This window comes from Meleagris gallopavo, chromosome 21, assembly GCF_905368555.1.
Source record: "Meleagris gallopavo chromosome 21, MGAL_WU_HG_1.1, whole genome shotgun sequence".
Classification (NCBI taxonomy): Eukaryota; Metazoa; Chordata; class Aves; order Galliformes; family Phasianidae; genus Meleagris; species Meleagris gallopavo.
In genome coordinates, this window is record NC_139424.1 from 7,292,786 (window position 1) to 7,319,613 (window position 26,828).

The following is a 26,828-nucleotide window of genomic DNA, read 5'->3' on the forward strand; positions in this document are numbered from 1 at the left end:
TATAGGATGAACTGTTTGTGTGGGTAACTCCCATGGCATTGGCTGAATTGGGAACACTGACTGTGTGCAGCTTCCTACAGATGCAGAAGCTGCACAGCCTCATCCAGAAAAGAGTGCAGCTTGCATCCTCCCTTTAGAAGTGTTTACTGGCTCTTAAGCATTGAGCTGCAAACCCTGTTTAACTTGTTCAGTCTCATACCAGTTACAAGGTATTGCATCAGCTGCCATAGTGGAAACAACACCATAATGTAGCTACAGCTCTCTCCATCTGAGTGGGGCAATCTTCAGCTGCTTCAGGATGTAACCTTCTTTGAATTCAATGTCTTTCAAAAAAGCAAACAAAAAACAACAACAATACTTATGCAAAGGAAAGGGTGGGGGGGAAACTTATTTTTAGCACAAGCCTTATTCACTTATGCCTCCCTGTAGCTGCTGGTCAGCCAGTGAACTTCACACAATTCAAAATTCTCGATCCACTGCACAAGTTTTAAAAATACTGGATTCCTTCTTTTGGGTAGTAAAACTGTCAGCACCATTTTTCCCAACTCCACCAAGCCTAAAATCATAGAATGGCCGGGGTTGAAAAGGACCCCAGTGATCATCTAGTTTCAACCCCCTGCTATGTGCAGGGTCACCAACCACCAGACCAGGCTGCCCAGAGCCACATCCAGCCTGGCAATGCACGATGGGGCACCCACAACCTCCTTGGGCAACCTGTTTCAGTGCAAATCCACCCTCTGTGTGAAAAACTTCCTCCCCATACCATCTTTCCCACTTCAGAGTGCAATACACAAGCTAGAAAAACTCATCAACAGTATTAAGCTTTGCAAATTTACATCTTTTACAAAAAAATGGTAACTTTATTTCTACTGGGAGAACACACTGAAACATCCCAAATCTGGGATTTTATCCCTTCAGCGCTCCTCATCTATACCAGTGTGCTCAAATTCCTTTGCTCCCCAGCTCAGAAGAGTTTTAGATGACCAGAAACTTTATCTACTACATCAGCAGGTCCCGGCCCGATACCGAGGACGGTTTGGGAGCCTGGCGCTATCTGAGTGCGACCAGCATCCTGTATTAAGCTCACAGTCAGTCCCAGGCGCTTGGCATCAGCCAGGAGCTGAATCAGAGTCTCTTCATCGGGAGCTTTGAGGACCACCTTGGGCTGCCCGCAGTACTCCCACTGCTTCAGGAGCTCGGGGTTCCTCCTTTGAACCTGCTTGTAGGCAGAAACGGCCGCGTGGGAACACTGCGCCGCTACTTTACCCTTCCCCATCTTCAGATCGTTGCGGACGATCAGCACCATCTTGAACTCTCCCGACTCTCCCATGACGTTGGTTTCGGTCCCACAGGCGCCGGCGGACGCCGCCACGGCGCGGTGCTGCCGCAGGAGCCGCCCGCGGATGCCCCATCCCAGGCACACACCGCAGGCAACCCCCGCTAGGATGCTGAGGAAGCCGGGCTTGGAGAGATAATCCATGGCGGCTTTGGGAGAGGGGCTGTGGAGAAAGACGGAGCTCACCGTGATCAACCGCTTACTGAGAGGCCGTATTTGCTAATAGGCCGCTCCCTTTTCAGGCAGCGGGAACGGTCACAGCACACGGCCTTCACCCGCCCCCCCAGCAGCGGGAGCCGCACGTGACTGCAACCCGCCGACAGAAGCACCGCAACGTCACCGGCCTCAGCCCCGGGCCTCGCACAACCGGAGCAATTCGAGGCCGACGAATGAAAGAAAGGCGAAACGGGCCGGCTTCTCTCAGGGCCCTCAGGAGAGCTGAGCCGAGCCCCGCCCCGCTCACCTGCTGCCTCCACGCGCCCACCACGCCGCTGCCGCGCCGCTGCCGCCCGGAGGTGACGCCACGGCCGCGCGCCAACAAGGATCAGAGCGCCTCCCGCCTCCGCTCAGCAGCGGACCGGAGAAAGGAGCGCGGCGCGCCGGAAGTTACGCACTCATCGACTTCCGGTAAGAGGAGGGTAAGAGGCGGGCTGGCTCCGCCTCCACTTCCGGGTTGGCCCGGCCCCAGCAGGAGCAGCCGGAGCGCGGCGTGGTGAGTGCGGAGCGGCGGGACGGCACAGCACGGCTTTCGGGGCGGCTCTCTGCCGGGTGAGGCTCTGCCTTTATCAGCCCCGCGGAGGCACCTCTTCCTTGTGGTGCCTCTCAGTGCTGCGGCCGCCCGGCTTCGCTCCCCTCAGGCCCCAGCCCCGAGCCCTCGTCTCTATGGCGACAGCTCCCCCTCAGGGAGGTGCGGTGCGGTGCCGCAGCGCCCGGCGGCCCTCAGAGGCCGGGGCAGCGCTCAGCGGGCACTGCGGGGAGCGGAGCGGCCGCTCTGTGTCGATCCGGGGCCGGCGGATGAACGGGAGCGGAACGGGAGGGGCGCAGGTGGGGTCTGGGAGAGCCCGAGGGGCCGCAGAGCTGCGGGGTTCGGGCGGTGCTGCGGGCAGCTCCTCGCCGGGCCGCTTGGGATCTGTGCGTCTCGGCGGGTAAAAGCCCGGCAACCCTGTGACAGGATCACCCTATGGCAGAATCACCTGCTGCCTCCCGAGGGACGGTGACTGATGGCACAGAGAAATCTGTCCTTTGAGATGGGTCGAATTCCGATGGTCTTTATCTGCTTCTCTTGCACTCTGCTCCCCTGGTGGGCTGCCCTCCCTGTTGTCCCCTCCATTATCTGTTATTTCCATTCCAAAGCACAGCAGTGCCCTGTCCTGCCGGCTTGGCTGGGGTAAGCCCACATCCCCGAGGTGTCTCAGCGTTACCTTCTCTTGATGGAAGTTAACATTCACGTGTGTTTGCCTGGTTCTTAGCTTTCTATCTGTTGGCAGCTAGTGATGACAGAAGCCGTAAGATTTCTCCTTTCTTCCAGTCTTCCTGCTCAGACATTTTGACAAGTCACATAGGTGACTTGAGGGACGGCTGCTGTGTGTGTTGCTGTGTGACAGTGGCAGTTTATCTGCAAAGTGCTATGAAAGCAGGTTATCTGCCTTGAGCTGCATGTGTAAAACATCCTCAGGGTCCTCTCCTGCCCTTGTTCTCTCTGCTCTGCCAACAAGTGGGTATCCTGGTTTAGTTCACATTGATTACATGGGTTGGAAGGGGATGCAGCGTTACCCTTTGGTGCCTTGGAGCATATGAAAAAGGCTTCGTAATGACATTCCTCTTTCTTTTAGTCCATTGTTTCTGCAGCAGGGAATGGACTTTGTTATTATTGTTGTTCCTTATTGGCAATAGATAATCAAAGATTACGTCATCCTTTCTTTTCAGAGGAGGGTTTGAACAAACATATTTCCAGTTGTGCAATGGGTGGTTAGTACTACTTGTTAGTTTGAGCTAAGCTCCTTGTCCTACTTAGCAATGAAATCAGTGGGACTTGTAATCTCTGTGGGAAGGGAGAGGAGAGCACTCATTGGCTTTGAAGTGGGAATTGGGAGTGGGAAAGGCGAGTGTGCTGGGGGCAGGGGATGCCCTTCTGGCTCAAAACTTTGCCATGTCCTCTTCAAAGCTTTCTGAGTTGTTGTCTTTGAATGCCTTTTCAATCTGTCATAACTGTTTCTGACTGCATCATATTAATACCACTTCTTAGAATGTCTTAATGCATATTTTGGGATCTCTGTGTGTGTTTTTCTCTTTAATAAGTTCTAATTTTAAAACAAAATGATTATTATTCCTGATCTATAGTAGGAGTAGGCTGTTTTTTTCAGGTACAACTGCAATGAGAAATTATCACCTTCAGTTAGAACTTTAACTGCAGCTGGCTGGAGAAGTGTCAGCTGGATGGACTTTGCTGTTCCAGGAGGACGAAGGGCGCAGCCTCAGGGCTGTTGCAACGCCGTGCTGTTGCTGTAGCAGGTTGGAAGCACAGCCATGAGGTTTGGTGCCACACTGACCAGGCAGACCTGGGGAACAGTGCAGCCTGATGGGTAGGTCAGTGTGTTTGGGAGCTGTAGAAAGAATACTCTCCTTACTTAAAAGGTTCAGAATTGAGCTCTGTGGTTCACATTACAGACAGGGTGTTCTTACTGGATAGCTGAGGTAGCCCTAGTGTGACCTGTACTGGTTCCATTAGTCTCTAACGCCGTGTTCTTTCCTAGCTGCAGTCTAACAGGATTTTGTTTTGTGTGGATGTGTTTTCTTGTGGCAGTGACCTTCCTTTCCTCTTCGGGGCACGGGCAGCCTGTCCACAGAGAGCTGTGACACTGCCAGGATGTGTGCACATGGCACCCCAGCAACTTGTTTGACTTAACATTAAGCCATCCTTTCCTAACAAAGATGTTCCAAAATCTTTTTGGAAAAGTAGAAATTTGATCTCTAAATGGTAACATTACACTTCTTTTTTTGGTAATTTCCTCTGGCTAGGAATTGGAAAATAGGTCTGGTGTACAGAGGCATAACCCACAAAAAGGAAACCTGCGGTCTTTAACTGAATTACTTGCTCTTTCCTTTGAGGGATTAAACTATTTTAGTTAGAAAAACGTTGTTTTTTTCCGTATGGGAATAAATGTACTCCTATCAAAGTAGCCCATTATAGCTGTATCTGTGGAGACTTTGTACATCTCTCAGATGTGTCCTCGTTTACTCTAATTGAACGCTTCCCATGAGTGTTAAAGGACTGGAAAAATAAAGTAGTTACTTTTTATATTTTCTGTGGCTTTTAGGAGGGTTGTTAACCTTCAAGTCAGGGGGCCTATCAGCCCTGTATCACATGGTGAGCAGCGCTGTCTCTCTGTAGGTTTGGAAGAGCCCTCACTTTGGTCTTGAATGCCTCCAAAGCTGAGGACGTATTTGTTCCACTGGCTTCAAAGGCAGAAGAAGTAGTGAAGAGTGGCACAGTTTTACGGAGCCTAAGGGGTATGTAATGCTTTGCTTTGAGACCAATCTCATCCCTTGTTTAAAGGTGCAGGAAGGTGCTCTCAAACTTTTGCTGTGCCAAGGAACTGTGAATGTAATCCCTGTCCAAAGCGCTGCCTTTATTGGGGTGTCTGAGATCTGAAAGACCTCTGTGAAGGCCCAGCTTTTGTTCTTTGTTTTCTTATTGTGATTAATGAGCAGGGAGGCAGGTGAAGAAGAAATCGCTATCAGCAAAGTTGAGGAGAAGGAAGAAGCAGAATATTGGCTGGATTGGAGCATGTGGCTTAAAATGCAAGAAATGAGAAAAGGCAGAAGATGGTGTGCTGCTGAGGTGTCTGGGGGGGAACATCAGCAGAACAACCTGAACTATAACCATGGTTCCAACAGCTGAGTGACCTGTAGCTGTTAGAGAGGAGAGTTGGGGCTCCAGGGTTCTGCAGGGGGAGAAGTGGTGAGAATTAGGGATTCAGACACCATGTGGGAAAGCAGTGAGATCACCAAGTTACTGTCACAGCTTCCTCACTGTTCCAAAGCCATAGAAAGGAGTCCTCAAAGCATCCTCAGTACAGAAGTAAGGATAGTCAGCTCCTGCCAGCACCCAGCTGCCTCTTCTTTCCTTTGACGTAAGTGCAGCAGCACAGAGCAACCTCCGAACAGCAGGAAGAAGGGACTTCTGTCTCTCTGATCACAGAGTGCAGAACTTGCAGTGTCTCATGCTCTTCTGCTCCAATAGCTTGTTATGCTTTCTTGCACTGACACTGAAGCACCAGTCACAGCCTCGAGAAGCCCTTCTCGATGGCCAATTTACATTTTGCCCAGCAATAATTGTCTTTTTGTGCTTAATGTTATGGATTGCACTACGGCTGAATAATGCATTGTGGGCTGTTTGTTCAGCCCCACAAAGAAGCTCTGTGTGACCACTGCTCTGACACAACAACAGTTCAGAGTTGTTTTCCTCACTCTTTTAAATAGTTGATATCTGTGTTTGCTGGTAACTGCTCAGTGCACTGGGTGTATTTCGTTTTGAATATGAGCTGTGGGTCTCTTCAGGGTTCATGAGGAGTGATGGTCTGTCTAGCAGCTGGGACTTGATTTTCTGTGGTGAGCTTTCATAGGTTTGGTGTGGACATGAGGATGTGGACTCTGTTAATGAAAGGTCGCTGCAATTTGGCTCAGTCTGCTATTCCACTTAGTCTCCAGGTGAAGACATCCCTGCAGGACCCATAACTCTTACTGGTATCAAAGAGGTGGGCAGATTGGGGTGCAGAGCTGTGTGCACCCCCCCCTTCCCTCATGCTAATATACTTTAAGTATAATTAGGCTGGGGTAAATTGAGAAGGGCTTTCTGCAACCAGGAAGGGGCTGGTTTCTGAATCGTTGCCTTTTGGGACTGACCCTGTGATGGGCACCAGATCTCCCAGTCACCCGTGTTCTCAGATGGGAGTTTATATAGAGTACTTCTGCAGAGAGGTGGGACTCTGGGACCTTCTTAACAAGTGCTCAGCCTACACAAGTGTGCGAGGGGGGTTATTTGTCTTTGATGTAAATACTGATCTGTGTACTCGAGGTGGTGTTACGCAAAGCTAATCCCAGATTAGGGCCTTCCCAGGCAGGCAGGATGCAACTGGTTCTGCTGGCTGTGGTCGTGGAGGCTGTGTGTAGGTAGCAGCACAGCTGGGAACTGCAGAGATGGGTGGGTTTTGTGTGGCAGTGGTACTGAGTGCATTGCAGAGGGAGTGCTGTGCACGGCTGGGACCTTCATGTCCAACACAGGAAGAGTCTGTATTGCAGTGAATTGGTTTGCTTGAAATGGAATGAAGCTGAATGCAGAGAACAAATTGAGGCTTCAGTTTTGAAGGCTGGATTTGCACAAGGAAAAAGGTGAGCTTCACAACGAGCAACGTGTGACTTCCACTGATGGTTTGAGTATAATTTTTGGCTGTTTATTATCTTTAAAAATGTGACTGCAGTTCCCTAACCTGGAGCTCTCCTGCGTGGTGCCCCAGGAGCAGCAGCACTCTGTGCAGCTGGTAACTGTGGATGCTCACTTCCAATAACGCTGTTCAAAGAAGGAGCTTTCTGTGTGCAGTGTGTGCACATCTGATGCGTGTGATGTGTGTGTGTACCTGGATATGATATATGTGCATAAATACACACCCTTGTGCATGTACAAAGCAAAACCCCCATGTAAGTGCCATCACTAGAAATTGAATGCTCCGCAGCCTGCAGGGATCTGGTGCTCTGGTGAGAGCAGGAGGTGGCTCAGCATATGATCCATATGTCACTGCAGCAAGTGGTCTGTGCCCTGCAGCTATGCTGACTCCAGCCGTTCTCTGTGAGGAAGGAATTTTGCATTTGTCTGCTGTTGAAGGGGTGGCTGCAGAGCTCCTGCTGTACCACCTCAGTTCTCTGCTGCCCTGAGCTCCTTGGGGGAGCCCTGCAGTGCTGAGCCCAGAAGCTGCAGTTTGAATGGGAGTGAAGGTCTCACTGCTACTTACCAAACCTAAAGTGCTGCTTTGGCTCTGAAAGCCAGTGTAAATCAAAGGGGATTTTTTTTTTTACCATAAAAGTTTTAATTTCCTGCACTGGGCAGTTTTATATAACCTGTCATTTTAATATCACACAGTTTCCCAACAAAAGCAGCGTATCGAACCCTGTAAATCAAGCTTCCTTGCAGTGAGAATTGTAATGCAAACGAGTTGCTTTAGCTTTGTGGGACCCTGTTCTCCAAAATGAAATTCCAGAGGCTGGTTTAAGATTCAAGGGAGGATGTTTAACGCCGTGGCTCTGGCTGGCTGCTGCTTGTGTTCAGTTGCACAAGCATTGTCAACTGTGCAGAATGAAAGCAGCTCTTGCAACGTTCCGTTTTACGCTGGCTTCCAATTGCTGTGTTATTTCCTTTCCTGGATAAGGAAAACCAGAGTGGTTCTTGTGAAACTTTAAGGTTGATCTCATCAGAAGAGAGACTGAACTTGCAGAGAACATTGGCTTTTCCAACAGCTTTTCATCAGGGCAATGCAGAACTTTCCTTTTCTGCTTTAGAGATATTAGACCGTACGATGTGAGATGCAACTCTGGATCCTAGTTACCATGTTGAGGGGTTCTTTTTTTTCATCTGGGAGCATTTTGAGATCTGCTTGCATGTTACCTGGAGGCTTAATCACAGAATAGATGCTCTGTAATGTGAGAGTCAAACCCTGAGCTTCACTTTGGGAATGAATGGGAGCTCATGCAATGCTTTGCTCCTCCTGGAGCGCCAGCAGTGGGCTGCTGGGTGCAAGGGCTGTTTCAGAAGCTTTAGTTCAGTCACAGAAGTGAGGGAGTTTTGTCATTGAAGTGCAAAAATTTGGATTTCTGTAGGTGGAAATGTTTTCAACTTTGTCATTTGTGGGAATGTAAACGCTTTCTGCTTTTTCATGATGTAATGTGGGATAACTGGTTTGGGGAGCTGCTGGGTGTTTGCATGCATCCTTCGACTACTGAGTAAACAGAGCCTTTGTAACAGCAATGGAGACGTGATGCTCTTTGGTTTTGTTCTGTTAGATCCCTGTACGTGAGTGATCTATGAAATGGCAGAGAATGGAACAGATTGTGACCAGAGACGCATAGGAATGAGCAAAGAACAGCACAATGGAAACTTCACAGGTAGGTAGGAAACGTCTTCGTGTTCTCAGCTGGTCAGCTTGGTGTGTAAGTGACCAGCACAGGATTTGAAAGGAATTTATGTTGGTGTGCTTTATGCCCAGATAATGCAAAAGGAGACACCTGAATCAGTACTGGAAACTTCAGTCTGAAATCTGGAGAACTTATGTAATGTAAAGCAACAGAATGGTTTCATGCTATCTGCTGCCATTCAGCTTCTCTCTTATAGACTTCTCCTTCCAGTGTTCTTGTTCTGTAGCTCATATGCATGTGCTCCTCTAACGCTGGTAGGGGCCGCAAGCTAAAAACTGAAGGGTTGGTATGGGTAATAAAATCTGTTTTGCTCTGGGAGAAATCCAGTTTTCAGTCTCCCAGTTTCTAGCTTTTCTGTTGACAACTTCACTATAATTCATCACTTTCAATTGCTGGCAAAATAGTTAACAGCTTAATCTCCTGCTTTGCTTCTGTTTTTCTTACTGGTATGTCTGAAATCAGCTTGGATTGGTGTTTAGAATTTGTGAAAAGTAACCTGGGAACATTTAATGAAGACCATTGTGTCACTGAATGCTCTGTGTAGTGTGGAGATGGTTATCATCTCAGTTTGTTTCCTGTCTGCCTTTGAATGTGCCAGTTCCATATTTAATAAAGTTTTGTAATCAAGTGATTTCTCAAGTTGTACACAGGCTTACACCACTCTGCAGTCTCTTACAACGTTTACTAAAATCGTACAAAGTTACAAAAAACCCAGGGCTGAAGCATTTTTATTAGACATATTAAGTGGAAAAAGTGGGGAACAGAACTTCTTGAGCAAGGAATGAGGTGAGGTTGAAAGAGAAGTGTGTGCTTGTGTGTATGGAGCAAACCAAAGCCTTCCTGGGGAATGTGGGTGTCCAGTACTTGCTGCTGTGGGATTCCTGTTGGATCATCTAAAGCAACAGGCACTTACAGCTGGAAAGCACAGCTGAGGAAAATTAGATGGGCACTGTGACTGAGGTACAGTTGGTGTTATGGTGGTACAGGGCACTGCAGTGTAACCAAATTACTGTGGTTAGAAGCAACGAAATGTGTCAGTTTAATTGGAGGGCTGTGGTGTATGAGTAAGCCCTTCTCACAGGAGCACTTCCCATCTTGTCAGGCTCCTTTTGGAGAAGCTGAACAGTGTGGCAAAGCTTAACATAGCCCAGGGGTTCTTACTGGGAGGACAGATACTGTTATCCAGTTACACGGTGACTGGGGTGTGTAGAGAGCACATGTAATTCAATCTGCTTCGATTGGAGCAGTCTGAGAATAACTTTGGAAGAGAACCAAATTCGAAAGTTCAGAGTGAAATGTGGTCTCTGCAGTGGGCGATAGAGATGCCTTTGGCCTGGTGCATTAGCTGATTTGAAACTAATGGTGCATAAATGCTAATACATTTAACAGACTTCTTGCACCCTGGGCCCATTCTTGAATGGTTGTCAGCTACATGGAGGAGAAAAAAAACACATTTCTTTGCTGGAGGACACATGATTTCTCATGGCTTTGGAGCAAATGCTTTGTGATCAGTGAAGATGATGAATGGAGCTCGTGTTCACTCCCTAACAAAACAAATAATTATCAGTATAAATTTGGGTGGGGTGGAATCTGAACTGTCAACCTGTGCTTTCATATTTCTGTTGCTTTTCATTTGCAGATTCCTCTTTGTTGAGTGAACGGAAGCGAAGGGACCGAGAAGAGAGGTTGAATATTGTCCTCTGGAGACAACCACTTGTTACCTTGCAGTATTTTTTCCTGGAAACTCTAATAAACTTGAAGGAATGGACCATAAAGTAAAGATAATTTCTTTAACTTCTTCTAAGCATTCTGGGGAAACCCATGCTCTGATTCAGTAGGTCACTCTGACATCTCACTTTCCCTGATGATTCATAGCTTTAAAATTCTTTTTCCAGAAAACTTACTTATTTTTGTCCCTTAAAGGTGGCCACTGGAACATGCCACACTTCCAGCTGCATATCCAGACCTTCTGCCTAAATGACATAAGTGTACATATGGTCAGGTCTCAATGGAAGATATTTGCAAACTTCCTTCCTGAGAGTTGAATGCTTCCATTGAAAGAATGGGACAGTGTTTAGGGATCCTGAAGGCAAGAGGAGAGGTCTTGCAGTTGAGACTGCAGTGTTAAGCACTGATCTTTTAATGTATGTGTTAGTATCACTTTATGATCTTTGAGTAATTTAGCTAGGGCAAGGTTCAGGATTACGTGGAATTTGTGTTGATGTTTATTTATGGTGCTGCAAAGAGGACTTTGCTTTTAAGCTGTGTGGTCCCTTTCATAGCAGGAAATTACTTATTAAAGCATTTCTCAGCATCATTTACACCCTGGATAGAATGGGCTTTTAATCTAGTTGTCACTGCTAATTGCATTTTTCCAACATCTTCTGCTAATGCTCCTTTGCAGAGAGCTGAGATTGGTGATAATGGGCTCTGTTTACTGACTCTGCTGGGCGAGGTTTGATGTGCTGACACATAAGTTCAGTTGATACAAACTTCTGTTTTCCATTTTTATCTTCTGCAGCGAAAAATAGCAGATTTACTTAGGCTTAATCCCATTTTGCACTCCCCAAAATAATCTATTCCCCAAAGCCCAATTATTTTACATTCTTTCAGCTACCACTGGAAACTGCTTCTTTGAGCAGCGCTTTTCCACATCTTGCCTTAGCTGTTTCAAACAATCTCCAACCATCACAGAAATAGAATTTGAGGTGTTATTTTAAGCTATTTCCCACCTGTCTAGATATTGCATTTCATTACAGATAGTACTTGCATCCTGAATTGCACAGCACATCTATGTTATGTACCACTACCCAACACAGAACTACACAACCACAGCTGTGTTGTGTAGCATGACCATATATTTGCAGAAAATAACAGACTGTACCATGAGCTGTGAAGGTGACCTCAAATTGAATCTTAATGGTTTCCTGTGTTCCACTTGAGTAAATTGCTATTTAAATGGTGACAGTCACTTGAAAATCTAGTTCTTGTAGTGATATGAACAGCTACTTTTTTCAGCTTGCTAAATGTTGAAACATTTCTGAATGTATTTATTACACCTCTTGTATTTCTACATATTTGTCTTCCATCTAAATTGATAGCTTACAGTTACAGTTTGCTATGTCTGTGATTTTATAGCATTAGATGACAGAAAATAATAAACGTATGTGGCCACACAGTTAAGGAATTTGTATCAAGCTTGTAAAATTAGTCACATGCAAAAGTAGCTGGCTGTCAAATTATATAGAAAAACACTTCTCCCCCTTACCAGTAGCTTGATGATACTTCATAGTCAGTTAAAACATACATACTAAACTTTAAGCTGTCATGATAGATTCTCTTCAACAGATCTAGAGAACCAGAGTAGTGTGTAGATTTTTTTTGCTGTTACCCACTCACGTCCCCTCCCCAGGGCCAGTGCCTGCTTTGTACTTTGCTTGATCATGAATGCTGCCCTGGGTATGAAATGCTCTTGTTGAAGCTGAACATTTGATGTTTAGGCTGTGTTTGCTTCCAGACAGCGACTTTGTTTTTCTTTATTCAAAAACAAAACAGTGAAGTAGAGATTTTTCCATAAGAACAAAAGCTCCCCAGATATTTTTGGGGAGGTTTGTGTTTTTATAATAGCAGACTTCTCACCTGCCATCGTGCCTACTGACTACATCCACACAATCCCCCTCCACAAAATAAGTTACTTTTAAATGAATGCTAAGTTATGAAAAGCTCTAACTGCCATTTGTCTTTTAAGATTGTGGCATCGGCGAAGTATCCTGGTGTCTTTTTTACTGATGCTTGCAGTGCTTACAGCTACGTATTATGTTGAAGGAAGACATCAGCAGGTACGACGTTCTCAAGTGATGAATGCTTGTACCTGTGCTAAACTAGATGCACTGGGAACTGAATGGGGTCTTTGTGAGATTGTGATGTGTCTTTTGAACCCCTGTTTGCTTGAGGTTTTTTGTTGGTCTTGACTCCCCTTGCATTGAGTGTGGGTGTGTTGTATTTGAAAGATGGGGGAGATCAGCTGTATCGTATCATCTACTCTTGCATACGTAGGTGTTCTATTTCTCATTTATACTTGACTGAGTAAGCACACCTCTAATGCTGCAGCACTCCTTGGCTTTAGTTGTGAACAAGTTTTCAGTAGTGGTGTGAGCTCTGGAGAAAACGTTAATCTGAGTCATGATAGAACTTCATGGATTTCCAGGAAATGTTCTTCTGCTATGGGTGTCCTGACCAACTAGGATAGGCATAGATGTTGACATAAAATGGCTTCATGGCTCAGATCTCTATCTCTGTTGTGTCTTATGTCCCTATTGTCTTAAAATGGCTGTTTTAAAAACTTGGTTGTTTGTGGTTACATGATGATTAATGCTTTTGCATCACTTGAAGAAGTGCAGACACTTGCCCCAAGCATAAGGAGATGATGGCTATTCCTTTCCCTTCTCAGTTTCTCCTTGAGTTTCAGATTTTCCCTGGAGGCAGCCCTTGTTAACCCAGCAGGACATTTCCTTGTGCAGCTGACTCATCTTAGTGCTGTTACTCTGAAAATCAGCAGGTTCCCAAACTCAGGGAACTTGTTTACATTCATACTGCTATGCTGTGTTTCTAACTGATGGACACACAGATCTGGAACAGGAGTTTTGGCCTTTTGGAACAGGTCTCATAATGCAGTGAAATGATTTTTCAGCTCATAGCATCCTCATTCAATCCTGTGCTTGAGCCTTAAGCAGTGACCATTTCTTCTTCCTGATGCCCAAACACCTACTTCATTAAAAAGTCCTTTGGTGCCTTTATCTGCATGAAGAGCAGAGCTGGATGCTCATCACCACTAGATGGCTCTTGCAAACTGGTGTTGAGGTGCACTGCCCTGAGGTTGCTGCCGGCCAGAGCAGTGCCTCCCCAGAGCTCTGCAGGAGGCTGCTGGGGGAAACCTGGCACCTGTGGGACTGGCAAGGCTTGTGCAGCCTGCAGTGTCCTCAATTCTTCATCCCTCTCCTTGAAAACTTGTTGATCGTAAGGCCTGTGGGCTTTTCTTGTCAAAGAGTGTTTTCTGTACAAGTCTCTGCTGTACGTGTAGTAAGTTGCAAATGGAAGAACCTGGTTCAGTTATTATAATGCAGACCACCTCCTGCGTTAGCTTGTAGCTTTAACATTCTCCTCTGAGAGACATCACCTCAATTGTTTCTGTTCTCTTTTGTGATTTCTCTTTCAGTATGTGCGGTACGTGGAGAAGAAGTTCTTCTGGTGTGCCTACTGGGTGGGATTGGGCATCCTGTCCTCTGTCGGACTTGGAACAGGTCTTCACACCTTTCTGCTCTATTTGGTAAGTGTATTTTATGCCCCGTGTTTTATCTGAATCATGTATTTCAATTGTGTGGTTTTAAGATCTTGTGAATAAAGGATCTTCCTTAAGTCCAAATGCCAAATACTTCTGAAGGAAAAGAAATACTTAGTGTAATACTGCAGTGCACTAGTGAGTACTCATCTTGCTCTGTGCTGCATAGCCCTGCTGTGTAGCTTGTATGCTGTTAACCTTCACTGTGAAACAGAGTCAAAATCAGCAGTGCTATACGCTGTCATTTACTGCTATAAATAAAACATTTTGTAGTGCATGCAGCTCAAATGTTTCCATTAACAATTTTTCAGCATGCTCTTCATAGCTTAAAATGATCACTTTTCTATCAGAGAGACCAGGAATAGACAGCTGCTTGGAGATTCAGTCTGTATTCATTTTGCTTTGATAATAATGGCAAGAAAAATGTTTGTCTACAAAGAGAAAATACTCCGTGTTGTTCTGAAAGTGTATCTGATGTTGTTTATCTCAGCTCAGCTAGGAAAGTTGGGGAAATGTTTGGCTGTGTTTTGCTTTTGGCCATTGGATTAGTTCCTTGTTTATGAAACCACTGTCCTGGATTTAAGAAAAGGATTCATGGCCACAAAATAATTAAAACCAGTTTATGCAACAAATGTCATCTTGTATTTGGGACAATTACAGATGTTTACTTTCAGAACTGCTTTAATCATTAACAATAACACAGAAAGCACTACAGGAAACAGGGAACTCGTGTTTTTCCACGCAGTGAAGCAGTGCCTATGAAATCCAGTGGCATCTGTATCAGCTGTGTTTGCAGCAGTGTCAGCCTGTCAGTGTGGCTTCTCTCCTAAAGGCTGAAAGTACAGGAGAAAGGAAAGTGCTGCTTTCAAACAAGTTAATGCACACACACCTTATAGGAAAGATTTCTTCTAACCAGGGGGATGGCATCCTCTTGGGAGCTGTTTGAAGAGTTTATGGTACTGTTCCTAGTCTCAGTTTTTACACAGTTGTGTCAGAAATCTAGTAATTAACTGATGTTTTCCATTGTTTGCAAACTGCATCTGAAATTGGATCATGTTTTGTTGTATGCTGATAGGAAGCAGAATAGGAAGGGTTCCCATTTTGTGCCATGGGCTGCTCCCACATTGCTATCCTATAAAGAAATCTTTATAAGCCAGCACTTCTTATTTTCTTTTTCTGAACGAAGGTGGGATGGACTGAGCTTTCTTTTACTCTGTTTTTGGAAATCGGGCTGTTTCCTGAGTTCTGAGTTACTTTCATTCAGTGTGGTACCATATCCTTGAGTTTCATTGGAGCCCTGCAGGGTCCATGAACACAGTGGCTGTGTTAGGCCACAACCCGCTCTGACATTTAAGTCTCTGTTGGCTTAATTAGCGATTAGCAAGGGTGTTAAGTTCAGAACAAATACACTTTGGGGGATTAAATGCATCTCTGGATGCAGAAGGGTCCTTAATGTGGTGGAACACATGTGGCTGCATGCCACTAGATGGCAGTGGGAGCGTAGGAACACAGGCTGGTTGCCCTGACTGCACGTTGCCATTTTAAGTACCAGATCTGCTAATATTGCCAGTACAGCAGCAGCAATACACGTATGTAATGCACTCAGTAGTATAGTCCAGTCCTTCATACCCACTGAGCTTGAGGCTGCACCTTGTGTGAAAGGGAACAGGAACTTGAGGCAGTTGCTGTCACTTTTATGGGTAAATTATTTCAGGCTCCTGGATTTAACCCTCTGTGAACAAAGCAGTTAGGAGCTCCAGCTTTCAAAAGGAGTTTTAGGATAATTTACTGTTTTAATTGTGCAGCAGCCTCCTCTAAAAGTAGAAATCTAATAGCTGTGGCAGTCACTGTATTAACTTTCACATTAATACATATCTGCTTTCCATGCTCCATATACTTTAATTATGTTTCTTGATTATGGCAAACCTCATTCTTCCATTGATTCAAATAAATTAAAAGTAAAAAAAAAAAAAAAAACCAACAAAAAATAAAACAAAAAGAAACCTCCTGTTTCAGTGCCTGGAATTGCAGGCAGCAGAGAACAGATTCTGTAAGTGTTTTAAAATTGCTCATAATTAATTGCTCATTTCAAATCTGTGTGTAGGGTGAGATTGTTGGGAATGCAATTACATGCCTGGAGAACAATGCTCTCAGGCCCACCCATGAGCTGCTGGGCTCTTGTTGGTGCTTGCAGCATTGTCTCTGCCACCGAGGGCTGAGGGGTAGGAATTGCTGGCATGTAGGCACCTGTTGGTGCAGTGTGCTGAGTTGCTTCAGCTGTGACACAGGTGCATCTCTTGTAAATATAGCTCTCCTGGTGCCTGCAGCTCATTCACAGCACGCTGTCTGTGAGCACAGCCTGGTAACTGGGCACTTCACTAGTTGTGCAATAGATGCAGTATGTGAGTGACTCTGATGTTTGCTTTCCTGGCTTGGTGAGCTTTTTTCCAGTGTTGAGAACTATCATTTATCTGGATTCTTCAGAGCATCTACGCCAGCTGTAGGAGTTGTAGGAGAGATCCAGGAGTGAGGGTTAGGAAACAACGGGTAGGCTTAAAGCAGAGCCTGCAATCCTGAGCAGCCTCTGTCTGGGGGCACAGCACTGCCCCCGATGCTGTCAGTTCACATCTGCTTCTGATTCTGTTGGTCACCAGAACGCTCTTGCTGAATGATCTTGGTCTGAGAGGGAAAGGTGGGTTTTGGCAATAAAAAGCCTGCGATCAAACTGACATTTCTGCAATTCAAGGACTTGCTGTATATAGTTAGAGGATCTTAATGTTACCTGCTGCGTTGATTCCCAGTTCAGTGCTGTCTGCTTGGTCGTAGCCAGCAGTAAGTGTAAAATTTGACATAGCTTTTGAGAAAAGATCCTCCAGCTGCAGCTGGCACCGAGCGCAGGGCTGGCACAGAGCAGGTTTCAGCACAGCAGTGTGAAAGCCGCCTGCTCTTCCAAGAATCCTCTTTATTCTGACACATTCAAAACAAGTCTGCTGGCTTTTATTCCCAAAGCCCATTAAAGTCATTTCAGGATTCTTTAAAAACACTTTAAAAATAGTAATCACGATGTAGTGCTGTAGGAAATAAAGCTATTAGGATTAATGACTCCAAGGGTTTAGCAGCATACAGGGCTGTCGTTCCGGGGGCAGAGTTTAGACTCGATATGTCTGCTTTTATATTGGTGATATATTAAAAGACAAATGGCATGAATTGCTTAATTGCTGGGAGATGACTTCTCAGGAATTGCTCGTGCTTGTGGAGTGAAGGAGCAGGCAGTGCTGGTGGGGTGCTGGGCTGGAGCTGCCCTCTGCCATCTTCATGCTGCTGACTTGGTTTCAGTTCAGCTCTGGCAATGGATTGCAGATGATGTGATCGAGGGAAAGGAGATCAGCTTAGAATTCATGCCCATCAGAAAGTCTCGTGCGAGGGCCAGCTGATACGTGTCCCTTCTGTATATATGCTGTGTTACAATCTGTAGTGGTGGGGGATGAATGGGAGCGAATTCCTTACAGGTCAGAAGTGCAGCGCGAGTTCTGGCTGTCTGCAATTGTTTGTGTTTTTGTTTTTTTAAATCCCCATCTCTGCTCTCTTGCTGATAGAGCCAAGTGGAGCAACTGCCGGAGAGCTCTGCTCGGTGGCCGGGCTGCAGAGCAACACAAACAGGAAATGTGAGGTACAATAGGAATGCTTTGTGCACGGAGGTCGGAAAAGAGCTGGGATTTTTTCAAATGTGGGGGTTTGTCACCTAATTCTTTCTCAGGCGTTTTGCAGCAGAGAGAAGGAGCGTGGCAATAATTTCAGGCCTTGAGAAAGGACTGAAAACTACCTTTAAAGAGAAGCACATTGCAAAGACAGTGCCTTCATTGGCTGGGCTGACTTTGCAGAGCCCGCTGGGGTTTATCTGGGCTGGAGGGTTCAGCATCTTGCTTTTGTTCTGAATTGGTTCCAGGGCTTGGCTATGGCCAGAGGTCGCATTTTGGCCTCTGGAGAGCACAGCAGCACACAGCCAGAGAGAGTCACGTTCTGGCTCTGTGCAAAATGAGCTGAGCTTAGAATGGGAGCACCGAAAATCAGACACGTCGTGCAATCGTGAGCTTGTTAACTTTTCCCAAAAAAAAAAACCCAAAGCATTGTTGGCATGAATCATTACAAAACAAATACCCCCACGCCCCTCTTTCCTGCCAGGACTACTGAATGCTTTTTAAAATCATATTTGTTTCAGTGATCCAGGCCCAGGAGCCAAACTTGTCAGGAGACCCGAGGTAAAATCACAGAAGTGGTTCTCAAAAGAAAAGCTTACACAGCAGGGCTCACTCCAGCATTGTGAAGTACATGTTATAATTTGGAAATCCACAGAACTTATTCTCATTCTTTCCCCTTTTAATTAGTGACTTTAATACAGGAGTATTTTCTCAGTGATTTCCTGCTTCATAAAAAAATTTGCTCTTTTTTTATTTTTGTAGGGGGATCATTCAAAATGATCATGAGTAACTCATAAGTGATGTGTTCTGTGTGTAAAGGAAAAAAGCCAGGAGGAGAACCTGAGCTGCCCAACCAGGTGGGGGGACACAGCCACGCTCCCCCTCTCAGCACTGAGTTATTAAGTGTTCATATCCACTCCTTGCAGCTCTTCAATTCACATCAATTGACAAGACTAGGAAATAAAACCTGCTTTAGTCTAATATCTGTGATCAGGTTACTGCTATTGAATTAAGGCACTTAAAGGAAAATATGTAGTGGTGCAGAAGACAGAATTCAATTGTAAAGCAAGTTGAAATGGAGCCTGTTTGTGTAAGGCTGGTATGCAACGTATTCTTTCATTTGTTTCCTCCATGCCTTTAAACCTGCTTCCTCCAGCTGTCCTGCACTCTGCACAATGGAACATCCTGGAATACTCGAATTGACACAATTCACAAAATCACTCCTTTGCTTACCATCTCTTGTTGGGAACTGCTGCCTGCAGCTCACATGGGCTCTGTTCTGTTTGAAACTGCAGCATCTGTGTTTGCAATGTGCTGATGAACTGGGAGTGCCGATGGGTTGAGATGGGCACTGCTGCCAGATGAGCTGAGTAGTAACCTGGGTGCCTTCCTTGCATTTAAAACATCTGAGCTTAAATGTGGTATTTGCAAGGGGAAAATGTTCATCTAGAGTCTGAGTGCTGTGAGTGTACCCACTCTTGTTTTACATGTCGAAATACTGATCAATACAGCCAGCACCTCTGTTTTATGTTCTTCTGGATTATGCTGTGGAGGTAACAACTAATGCAGCTCAATCTGGGAGGCCAAGATCCCCCACCTCCCCTCCAGCCTGGTGCCTGAATGCAGGGGGAAGCTGCTCATCCTGCTGTGAGGGTGACAAAGGCTGACAGGGAGCTGGGGGGTGGCTGGAAGCAGGAACCTCCCTCCTGTCCCACTGTGAGCTGCTGGGCCATCCAAATCAACACCTAAAGCAGGATGACTGCCAGTGCCATATATGGCCTCCAGTGCTGCTGGAATCACTGCACGTCAGGAGCTGGACAGTTTTATCTCAAGCTGAATCTGTGGTGGTAAACTGCTAATGGGAAGCTCCTCTGGCTGTGTGGGCTTAGCTCCCTTTGACTTTTCAGAAGCCTGCAAAATTTTCATGTCGTATTAATGTTTAAGCCATACTGAGCCTCTTGGGCAGTTGTAGGGGTCTGAGCTTGCCCCAAGCTGCAGGGTCAGTAAGGCGGTCGGTGCACCGTTCTCTTCCTTTCAGTGGTTGATGGACTTTACCTTTCAGATGCTGACACTTGGTTTTCATTATCTGCTCTTGATTTCCTTGTGGCTGACCCTGGCTGCTGGGAGGTCACATCATGCTTTCTCCTCCTTTGCTCTCACACAGTCTCTGCGCTGTTGGTTGCTTTTTCTTTCCAAATGAGGAGCCTGAACTTTTTGCTTTTCTCGTCCCCGTTTCCTTGAGCAGGCTGGAAATAATGATAACAGTGCAAGGCAATCTCTAATTGGAGGCATTAAAGCCAATCATCACTGCTAGTGTCAACTTGAGTAGATGCTGTGATTTATTCCTTAGTAATAATAAGCAGTTGACTAAGGAAGGGCGAGGAAAAAATGTTGACAGATTATTTTTGTCTTCTGTCAGCACCAGAATGTGAACTGGGATTCTTCCAGTCGTGCCTTTTCCTGACGTGGGTCTGTGTGACTGCTCCTATAGAAAGCAGCGTGGGCACAGCTTTACAAAGCGTCTGCTTTTCTTGCTACTCCTCAAAGTAGCAACGTAGCCCCACTCTGCATTCCGTAGGACCACGTGCCTGCTCCCTTGGTGGTTCATGTTCAGTCATATTCAGAGCTTGTGGCTCATCGTTTGGAATTTCCATCAGCTCTGCACCGTGGGGCAAAGCTTGACTGAAGTGGGAATGGAAACTTACTAACAGACATGTGACTGTAAAGTTAATACATTGCTTGAAATGCCATGATGGTGTGCTAGAGCCCTGGCTGCCTGATGGATACTTGTGTCACCAGAGGATGCTGTAGGTATGGGATCCTTCTTCATTCTGAGACACTTTCTGTGTCCTACACTGCATACCAGACGACACATTAAATCACGAGACGTTTTAATCTCACCACACAGACAGACTGGATCAACATATTTACTGACCACCTCCAGACCCAGTTTTCCTCCTGTAATCATCACAGAGCAGTTTGCTTTGTGGGCAGCTGTTCGCCGCTCCTGGAGATAAAAAGGTCCTGCAAGATGGTGTTACTTTCTGGAGAGGTGTAGTGACTTCATAGATAAGTATGAGATGAGTCGCAGCATGGGGCAACGCTTGCAGGATGTTTCCCATGAGAAGCAAGCTTTTGCTTTTCTAATTTATCTTAATCAAATATAGAATGACATGTTTCCCCCACTGTGGAAGGCTGAGTCTAGAGGCTGGTATGAAAAGCTCCATATCCATGAAGGAAAACAGATTTTTAGTGCATTAAGTTCAGCAGTGAGTTCAGGGTAATATTTTTCTTGCTGGCAGACGTATCGCTTTTCTAATATTTCTAAATTAGAATGAGTCTAAAATTATGTCTTCTCCAAATACAAAAGGTTAAAATTAGATGCTGTTCTTGTGCTTGCAGCACTCGGGCAGGATGGCTGTTGTGTGCAGGGACACGTGAGAGGGCTGCCTTTGAGATGCAGTTGTTTGCAGCTATGGTTTTATTCACAGTCTGGATGCACAGAGTGATTAATAACGTGAAAATGTGATTCATTCTTAATTGGATATGCAGTCATTTCTCCTCCTGGTAAAGACTTCTCTGTTGTAAATAAAATGACCATCAGTGTGTTGTTAAGACATCTTGCCTTGCAGAGGTGAATTTCCAAGTGTAATTTATAGATTTATTTTTTTTTAAAGACTCTACTTTCTAGACATTTCATAACACATTTGAAATAACTTGTTTCTAAGGATTAGCAGCATCTATTCTACCTGGGGTGACTTCAGTCACTAAACTTCCAAATTCTCTGAAGGCTGCGAGTTCAGGAGTTCAAGGTTGCCTTCTCTAAGAGTTGTGCAAATAGGGATTTCCAGCCGTTCCTCAGATTACTATTACTAACGCATAGATTTATGTTGAGTTGCCCTTGGTGACCAGCTCTTGTCCTGTTTGATTTTAAATGGCACAGATATTTCTAACAAATTGCATTCCAGCCTGACCACAGGCTCCTGCTGGTCGTAAGCAGTGGCAAGCAAATGCTTCTAGCCCGAGTCAGCAGAACGTTTCTCAATTTCTCCTGCGTTGGCCCTTGTGAGTGCCTCCTGCAATGAGGGGGGAAAAAAAAAGCTTCATTGGAAGAGGGTGAGGAAAAGACAGTTGTGTTCAGGATCTTACATGCCTTGGATTTCTGTGACTGTTCCTGGTTTGGCAAGCAGCACGTCTACTGAGTCGGCTGGTTTTAGTGTTTGTTGTCTGGTATGAGGGTTTGAAGTAGTTTTATGGAGCTATTTTTAAAGGTAGAGTTGCAGAGAGGTTTTCCTAAAGCATTGAAAGAGGTAAACCTCAGAGTATGTGCGGAGAGGGAGAAGGTGGGAAAGTATTGTGTGGAGTGGGTTAAAAAACAGTGTGAAAATGAATCCTTCTGACTCGAAGGAGCACAGAGTGTGCATCTGAGTGTATATTGCCTGGGATTTCCCAAAAGTGGCACCTGGAGTTGGCTCCCCGTCCTCTTAAAGCACAGTTAAAACAGCCCCACTGCTGCCTACAAAGCAAAACGGTGCCTGTTTGCAGCACGCAGACCCTCCCTGCAGCCACGGCCCTGGTCAGCCAGCCGTTGTTTTGGGAAGTGCTTGGTAACCAGGCTGTGTGGAAGCGTTGTGCTCTGTGTGAGCTCTCAAAGCAGCTCTCGAACAAAAGCAGATGTGGGGGGTGATGCGTGAGGCTGCCGAGCTGCGAGCTGCTGGCCCTTTGACTAGCAGGAGCTGGGCTGCACTGCAAGGACACGGGATTGTTCTGCTCTCCCTTGGCTCTCTCTGAATTCTAAGACCCCACACTTTGTCGCTCTAAATGAACTGTTTTGCTTCATTTCTTATTCCAGTTAAAATGTGGCTTCAGTGGGTTCCATAACTCCAACTTCTTTCCATTATAGAATTGTTCCCATTGCAGCAGAAGAATTATGTTCAATTGGTGTAGCCTTCAGGTGTCTCACTGGCCATTTACGGCAGCTTTGCAAATGCCTTTATTTTTTCCACTGGCTGCCACTGGTAAGACGTTTCCTTTTGCAGACATCTGTTGGTTGAGCTCTTAACAGGAGGTGATGCTTTGGGACTGTAGGGCCATTCTGAGGGTGGTAACCTCATTGGGAGAAGCAGCTCATGGCAAGGAGCTCCCAGAGAAGGCATTTTGTCTTTGCATCCTCTTGGGAGCACAGAGCTTTCCTCACACCACAGTGTGCAGATTGAGAAGAAACGCTGGCAGCGCTCTGAGTGAAACCTTGCAAAGAGGATGGGGGAGCTTCATTACAGCACAGATGATATTTTACTACTGTAAAACTGAAAGTAACAGCCTGCCATCACAGCTGGCTGTAGCTGTACCGTAGTGTGGTTGACCTGCCAAATTTTGTGGAACCGAAAATCATACTTCTTGATTCACACACCATATCGCCCTGCCTCGGCAGCAAGCTTGTGCTTAATCTCAAGGGAACATAGGAAATGGTCATTTAAACTCAAGTGCATGGGGATTTCCTCCATGCAAATTTCATGTTCAAGAGACTTCTACTGCCAATTTCTGCAGGTGAAATCCGTGAGTTAAGGAAGATGGCTCAAGAGATCTTTCTCTGTCCCAGGTTGGCTGTCAGGCTGTGGGGAGGGGAAGCAGGAGGAGCAACTAAATTCTGTGAGCTTTAGAACATGGTGGAGAAAAGTTACCAGGTTTGCAACGAATGTATTTTGTGATTTGAGGATCTTTGCCCCTGTCCTCCACGAGTAAAATAGAAATGCATTATTTGTTTAGGTCTGAAATTGCTGGGAGGGGGGGGGGAGGGGGAGGGGATCTTGCAGCTGTTACCAAAAAGGAGCCCATTGTCAGTGTGACTTCTCACAGTGCCTCTAGTACATGCTACAAGTCACTAGTTCATTCTTCCTTCCATATAGAAATCACTTCTTGTGTATCAAGTTCTGGATCTCTTCTTTCTTATTTTACTTCAGTGAACTTCAGAACTTGTATCTCATTGCCATGAGAGAAGTTGCTGTGTGGATGTGGCTGTGTAGGTGCTCTGGTCTCTTCATTGAGGCCTGAAATGCTGGCATGAGTGAACCCAACTAAAATCTTCCCTAAGTCTAGGAAAGGCACTGAGGCTTCACCTTTAGTGTGAGGCTGCAGCATCTCACCCTTTCATGTGCAAATGAAGACTGTAGGATTCTCATACCTCAGGCTCCTGCACTTCAAAGTGAGCTTTGGGAGCCTCAAAAGGGGAAATGGCAGTGTTGGGTTCTATCATACTTTCTCTTTCCCTCGTTATTTTATAAGAAATCTGGCTTTGGGAGGTATTAGGCTCCCTTATTGGGGACCTAACAGACCTCACTTAAAGGATTTCTCTTCTACAACACCTAGTCCTGGGTTTGGAGTACAGAATGTAGCTGTAGGATTGCCTCTTGACTTCTTGTGTATTAAAATAACAGCAGTTCTTTAAGGTTGAAGCAGTTGAATTCTTCAGTCAATAGTGATGCTCATTTTTGGTGGCTTGCCCCAGAAATCATTTAATGTAAGAGGAGAGCAGGAGAAATCCATTTATATGGCATTTAAATAACACCACAGTTTTTGATTTATATTTCAGACTACTTTTAGCAAACAGCAGTGAGGTCACTTTCTGGTACACACAGAAATACAGGCACGAGTTAAAGCCACAGATCTTTGGAGAAAGATCTAAAAGTTGCAAAGTTCAATGGAAGATGTGATAAGCTCTGGTTGTTCAAAAAAAACTTAACATAGAATTTAAATGCTTTCATCCTCTAAAAACAAGAGTAGGGAGAACACCTGCTCCAATAAAGCTGCTGGCTGTAAATGTCTTAATGAGACCATTTAAAAGTTTTGAAAATTTTCCTGTTTTAAGAAGTAAGGATTCTTTCTTTGCCTTGGCAGCACTGTCGTGCTGTGCAGTGCCATGGCAGAAACTGAAAGACTTCTTAACGTTTTTATTTGATGACAAGGAAGAATTTTTTGAAAAAGTATTAGTAGCTTAGGTGGCACTTCAGATGGTCTTAGAAAAAGTCTGTATGTTATTTAACATCATTAATGGCCTAAGTGAGAAAGTTTTAGCCTACATTCTTTGCGTCAGAGACAAATGGTGTAAATGCAGGTTTTTTCCTTTAATCTTTATCACAACTCACATGAAATCCACTTGAAATTATGTTTTTCCAGGGTCCACACATAGCATCAGTTACTCTTGCTGCCTATGAATGTAACTCTGTTAATTTTCCTGAGCCTCCGTACCCGGATCAGATCATCTGCCCTGATGAGGAGGTGAGCGGCGGATCCATCTCTCTGTGGGCGATCATCTCAAAAGTCAGGCTGGAGGCCTGCATGTGGGTAAGGCTTGCTTTAATCTACACACCTGATTTCTCTGTTCAGCAACACTCAGTAATTGCTTACTTGAGCCAAATGACGATGGCTTAACGCTGCTGCAGTTACATCTGTGGTTCAAAGAGCTGCTTTCCTGATCAACCTTCTCTGCACTGGCCATGTAGTACTGATCCCCTGTAGTATTAATCTTAAAGTTCTTGAAGGACTGACTTACGAACTGCAGTGTTACACTGCATGCAGTTAAGCATTAAACTTCAAAAAATTGGAATTTTTATCTTCAAGGAAGTTGCAGGCATTCATCAAGGATTTAGGCCCTGATGCTACAGCTGAGGTGTTTATTCTGGGTTCCATCAATGAATCAGATTAAATAAAGTGCTGTGTTACATGTTTTTGTATATTATTTCCTTTTCACTGCCTGTTTCCATCAGGGCAAACTCTTCACTTCAAACAGGAAAAGCACGTTGGCTTCTAAATGAATCAGGAAATGCTGTCGTTGGAACTTCCTTTCTGTTTCTTTTATTCCCTCTGCAGTTTTTGTATAGTTTGCTTTTTGGATGGCTTTGATCAGTCGGTGTTTGTTTCATTCTGGATAGGTGACTTTAAATCCCAGTTTACACAGATGTATCTGCTGAGAACTGTATGCCATTTCACTTTGTTTTTACTGCTGTATTCCTCTTCTGAGTGACCATTTTATTGTTAAATTAAGAGGAAATCCTGAAAACAAATAGCATTTGCTGTCTGCCCTCAAGTTCCCAAATACCACCTCATGGTACGAAAAGGTATCTTAAGGCAACTTTGGTCGCTACAGCTTTTAAAGTGATCAGCAGCTCCACTGCCTACAGGAATGAGATTTAGGCACATCATGGACTCAAGTCATGCCAGACAAAGTAGTTCACAGTGTTCATGTGGAGTAATGTACAAAATTCCATTTTAATAATGGAAAAAGTGGACTTGGAGCCCTCTAGAGAAGCAAAGTATATCTTAATTTTCAGTCTTTCTAATGAGAGGACAGATTTCCCTGAATGCTTGATGAGTGGCTGGAGGTACAAGTACTTACAAGACCATAAATATGAGCTTTTTTTCTCTTTTTTTATTCTGCTGCTGCTCTGCCTCTGCTTGAGTTTGTTTAATGCAGACAAAAATGGCATTTATAATCATGTTTCTAGGTTGCAAAATACAAACGCAACTTAGGGTAAACACGCATTGCTTAATCTTCAGCATCTAGAATAACTGAACAATGATGAGAATTAAGCTCAGAAATGAATTAATAGCACTGCAAGCATTGAAAGCTTGCGTCTTTCAGAGGAGAACAAGCAGTACCTCCAATCTTTTGTGAGAGCAGCATTTCTTGGTCCAGGCTGTGGAAAGGAGAAAGGCGTTGGAGCAAACCATCCCCCTCCCCTCCTTCCCTTCTCGCCTTGGAGTTCCCTGACCACCACCTTTCTGCTGACCTCTGCCTCCACTCACTTTTCCCTTGGGAGCATCCCCGTCTCTCAGTGATGTCTAGTGTAATGTTATGCTTTCTTGGAATGTTTCATGAGTACATAAACATCGCCTGCTAATTTCCTGTAAGCCAGATCACCTTGGCGACTGCTGCTGCTTCTTCCAGTGTGTTTCTTTTGTCCTAATTCCAGTTCATGTTTTATGGAAGCTGCTGAAGAAACTTACACTGGGCTCTGTCGTATCGAAACCAAATCCCACTGAAATGGAAAGTAACAGCAGCCTCCAGAAGACGAAGCAAGATGAGCTTTTACGACTCAGAACCTTACTAAAAATTCTTGATTTGAATTCATTTTCAGCTTGGAAGTGAAATGGGAAATACTCAGTGTAATTTCTCTTTGAATTTCATTGATGGAACTTTTTTTTTTTTAAATGGAACTGGGAAAACTTCTAATTGGATGTAAAATCTGAATGTATCAGTGGATAGATGCAAAAG

General features: G+C 45.0%; 2 protein-coding genes across 6 annotated transcripts in view; one reads left to right on the plus strand and one right to left on the minus strand.

Annotated features, from left to right (window-relative positions):
* Nucleotides 1-837: 837 nt before the first annotated feature.
* On the minus strand, nucleotides 838-1,934 carry PTRH2 (peptidyl-tRNA hydrolase 2). The gene is made up of 2 exons (XM_003211831.4): nucleotides 1,800-1,934; nucleotides 838-1,499 (listed from the first exon to the last, which is right to left on the minus strand). The coding sequence occupies exon 2, from the start codon at nucleotides 1,478-1,480 to the stop codon at nucleotides 965-967; it is 516 nt and encodes a 171-aa protein (XP_003211879.1). The 5' UTR covers nucleotides 1,481-1,499; nucleotides 1,800-1,934; the 3' UTR covers nucleotides 838-964.
* A 12-nt stretch (nucleotides 1,935-1,946) lies between these two features.
* Nucleotides 1,947-26,828, plus strand: part of VMP1 (vacuole membrane protein 1) — a 58,217-nt gene continuing 33,335 nt past the window's right edge. The window contains exons 1-7 of one of the 5 annotated variants that reach the window (XM_019622006.3): nucleotides 1,974-2,104; nucleotides 4,728-4,846; nucleotides 8,390-8,491; nucleotides 10,161-10,296; nucleotides 12,270-12,360; nucleotides 13,737-13,847; nucleotides 24,731-24,898. In XM_019622006.3, the coding sequence (XP_019477551.2) occupies nucleotides 8,416-8,491; nucleotides 10,161-10,296; nucleotides 12,270-12,360; nucleotides 13,737-13,847; nucleotides 24,731-24,898 (582 nt within the window). In that variant the 5' untranslated portion in view covers nucleotides 1,974-2,104; nucleotides 4,728-4,846; nucleotides 8,390-8,415. Of the gene's footprint in view, nucleotides 2,105-4,727; nucleotides 4,847-8,389; nucleotides 8,492-10,160; nucleotides 10,356-12,269; nucleotides 12,361-13,736; nucleotides 13,848-24,730; nucleotides 24,899-26,828 lie in introns of those variants that run through there. The other 4 variants (XM_019622007.3, XM_019622005.3, XM_019622004.3 and 1 more) reach the window with 4 other exon arrangements.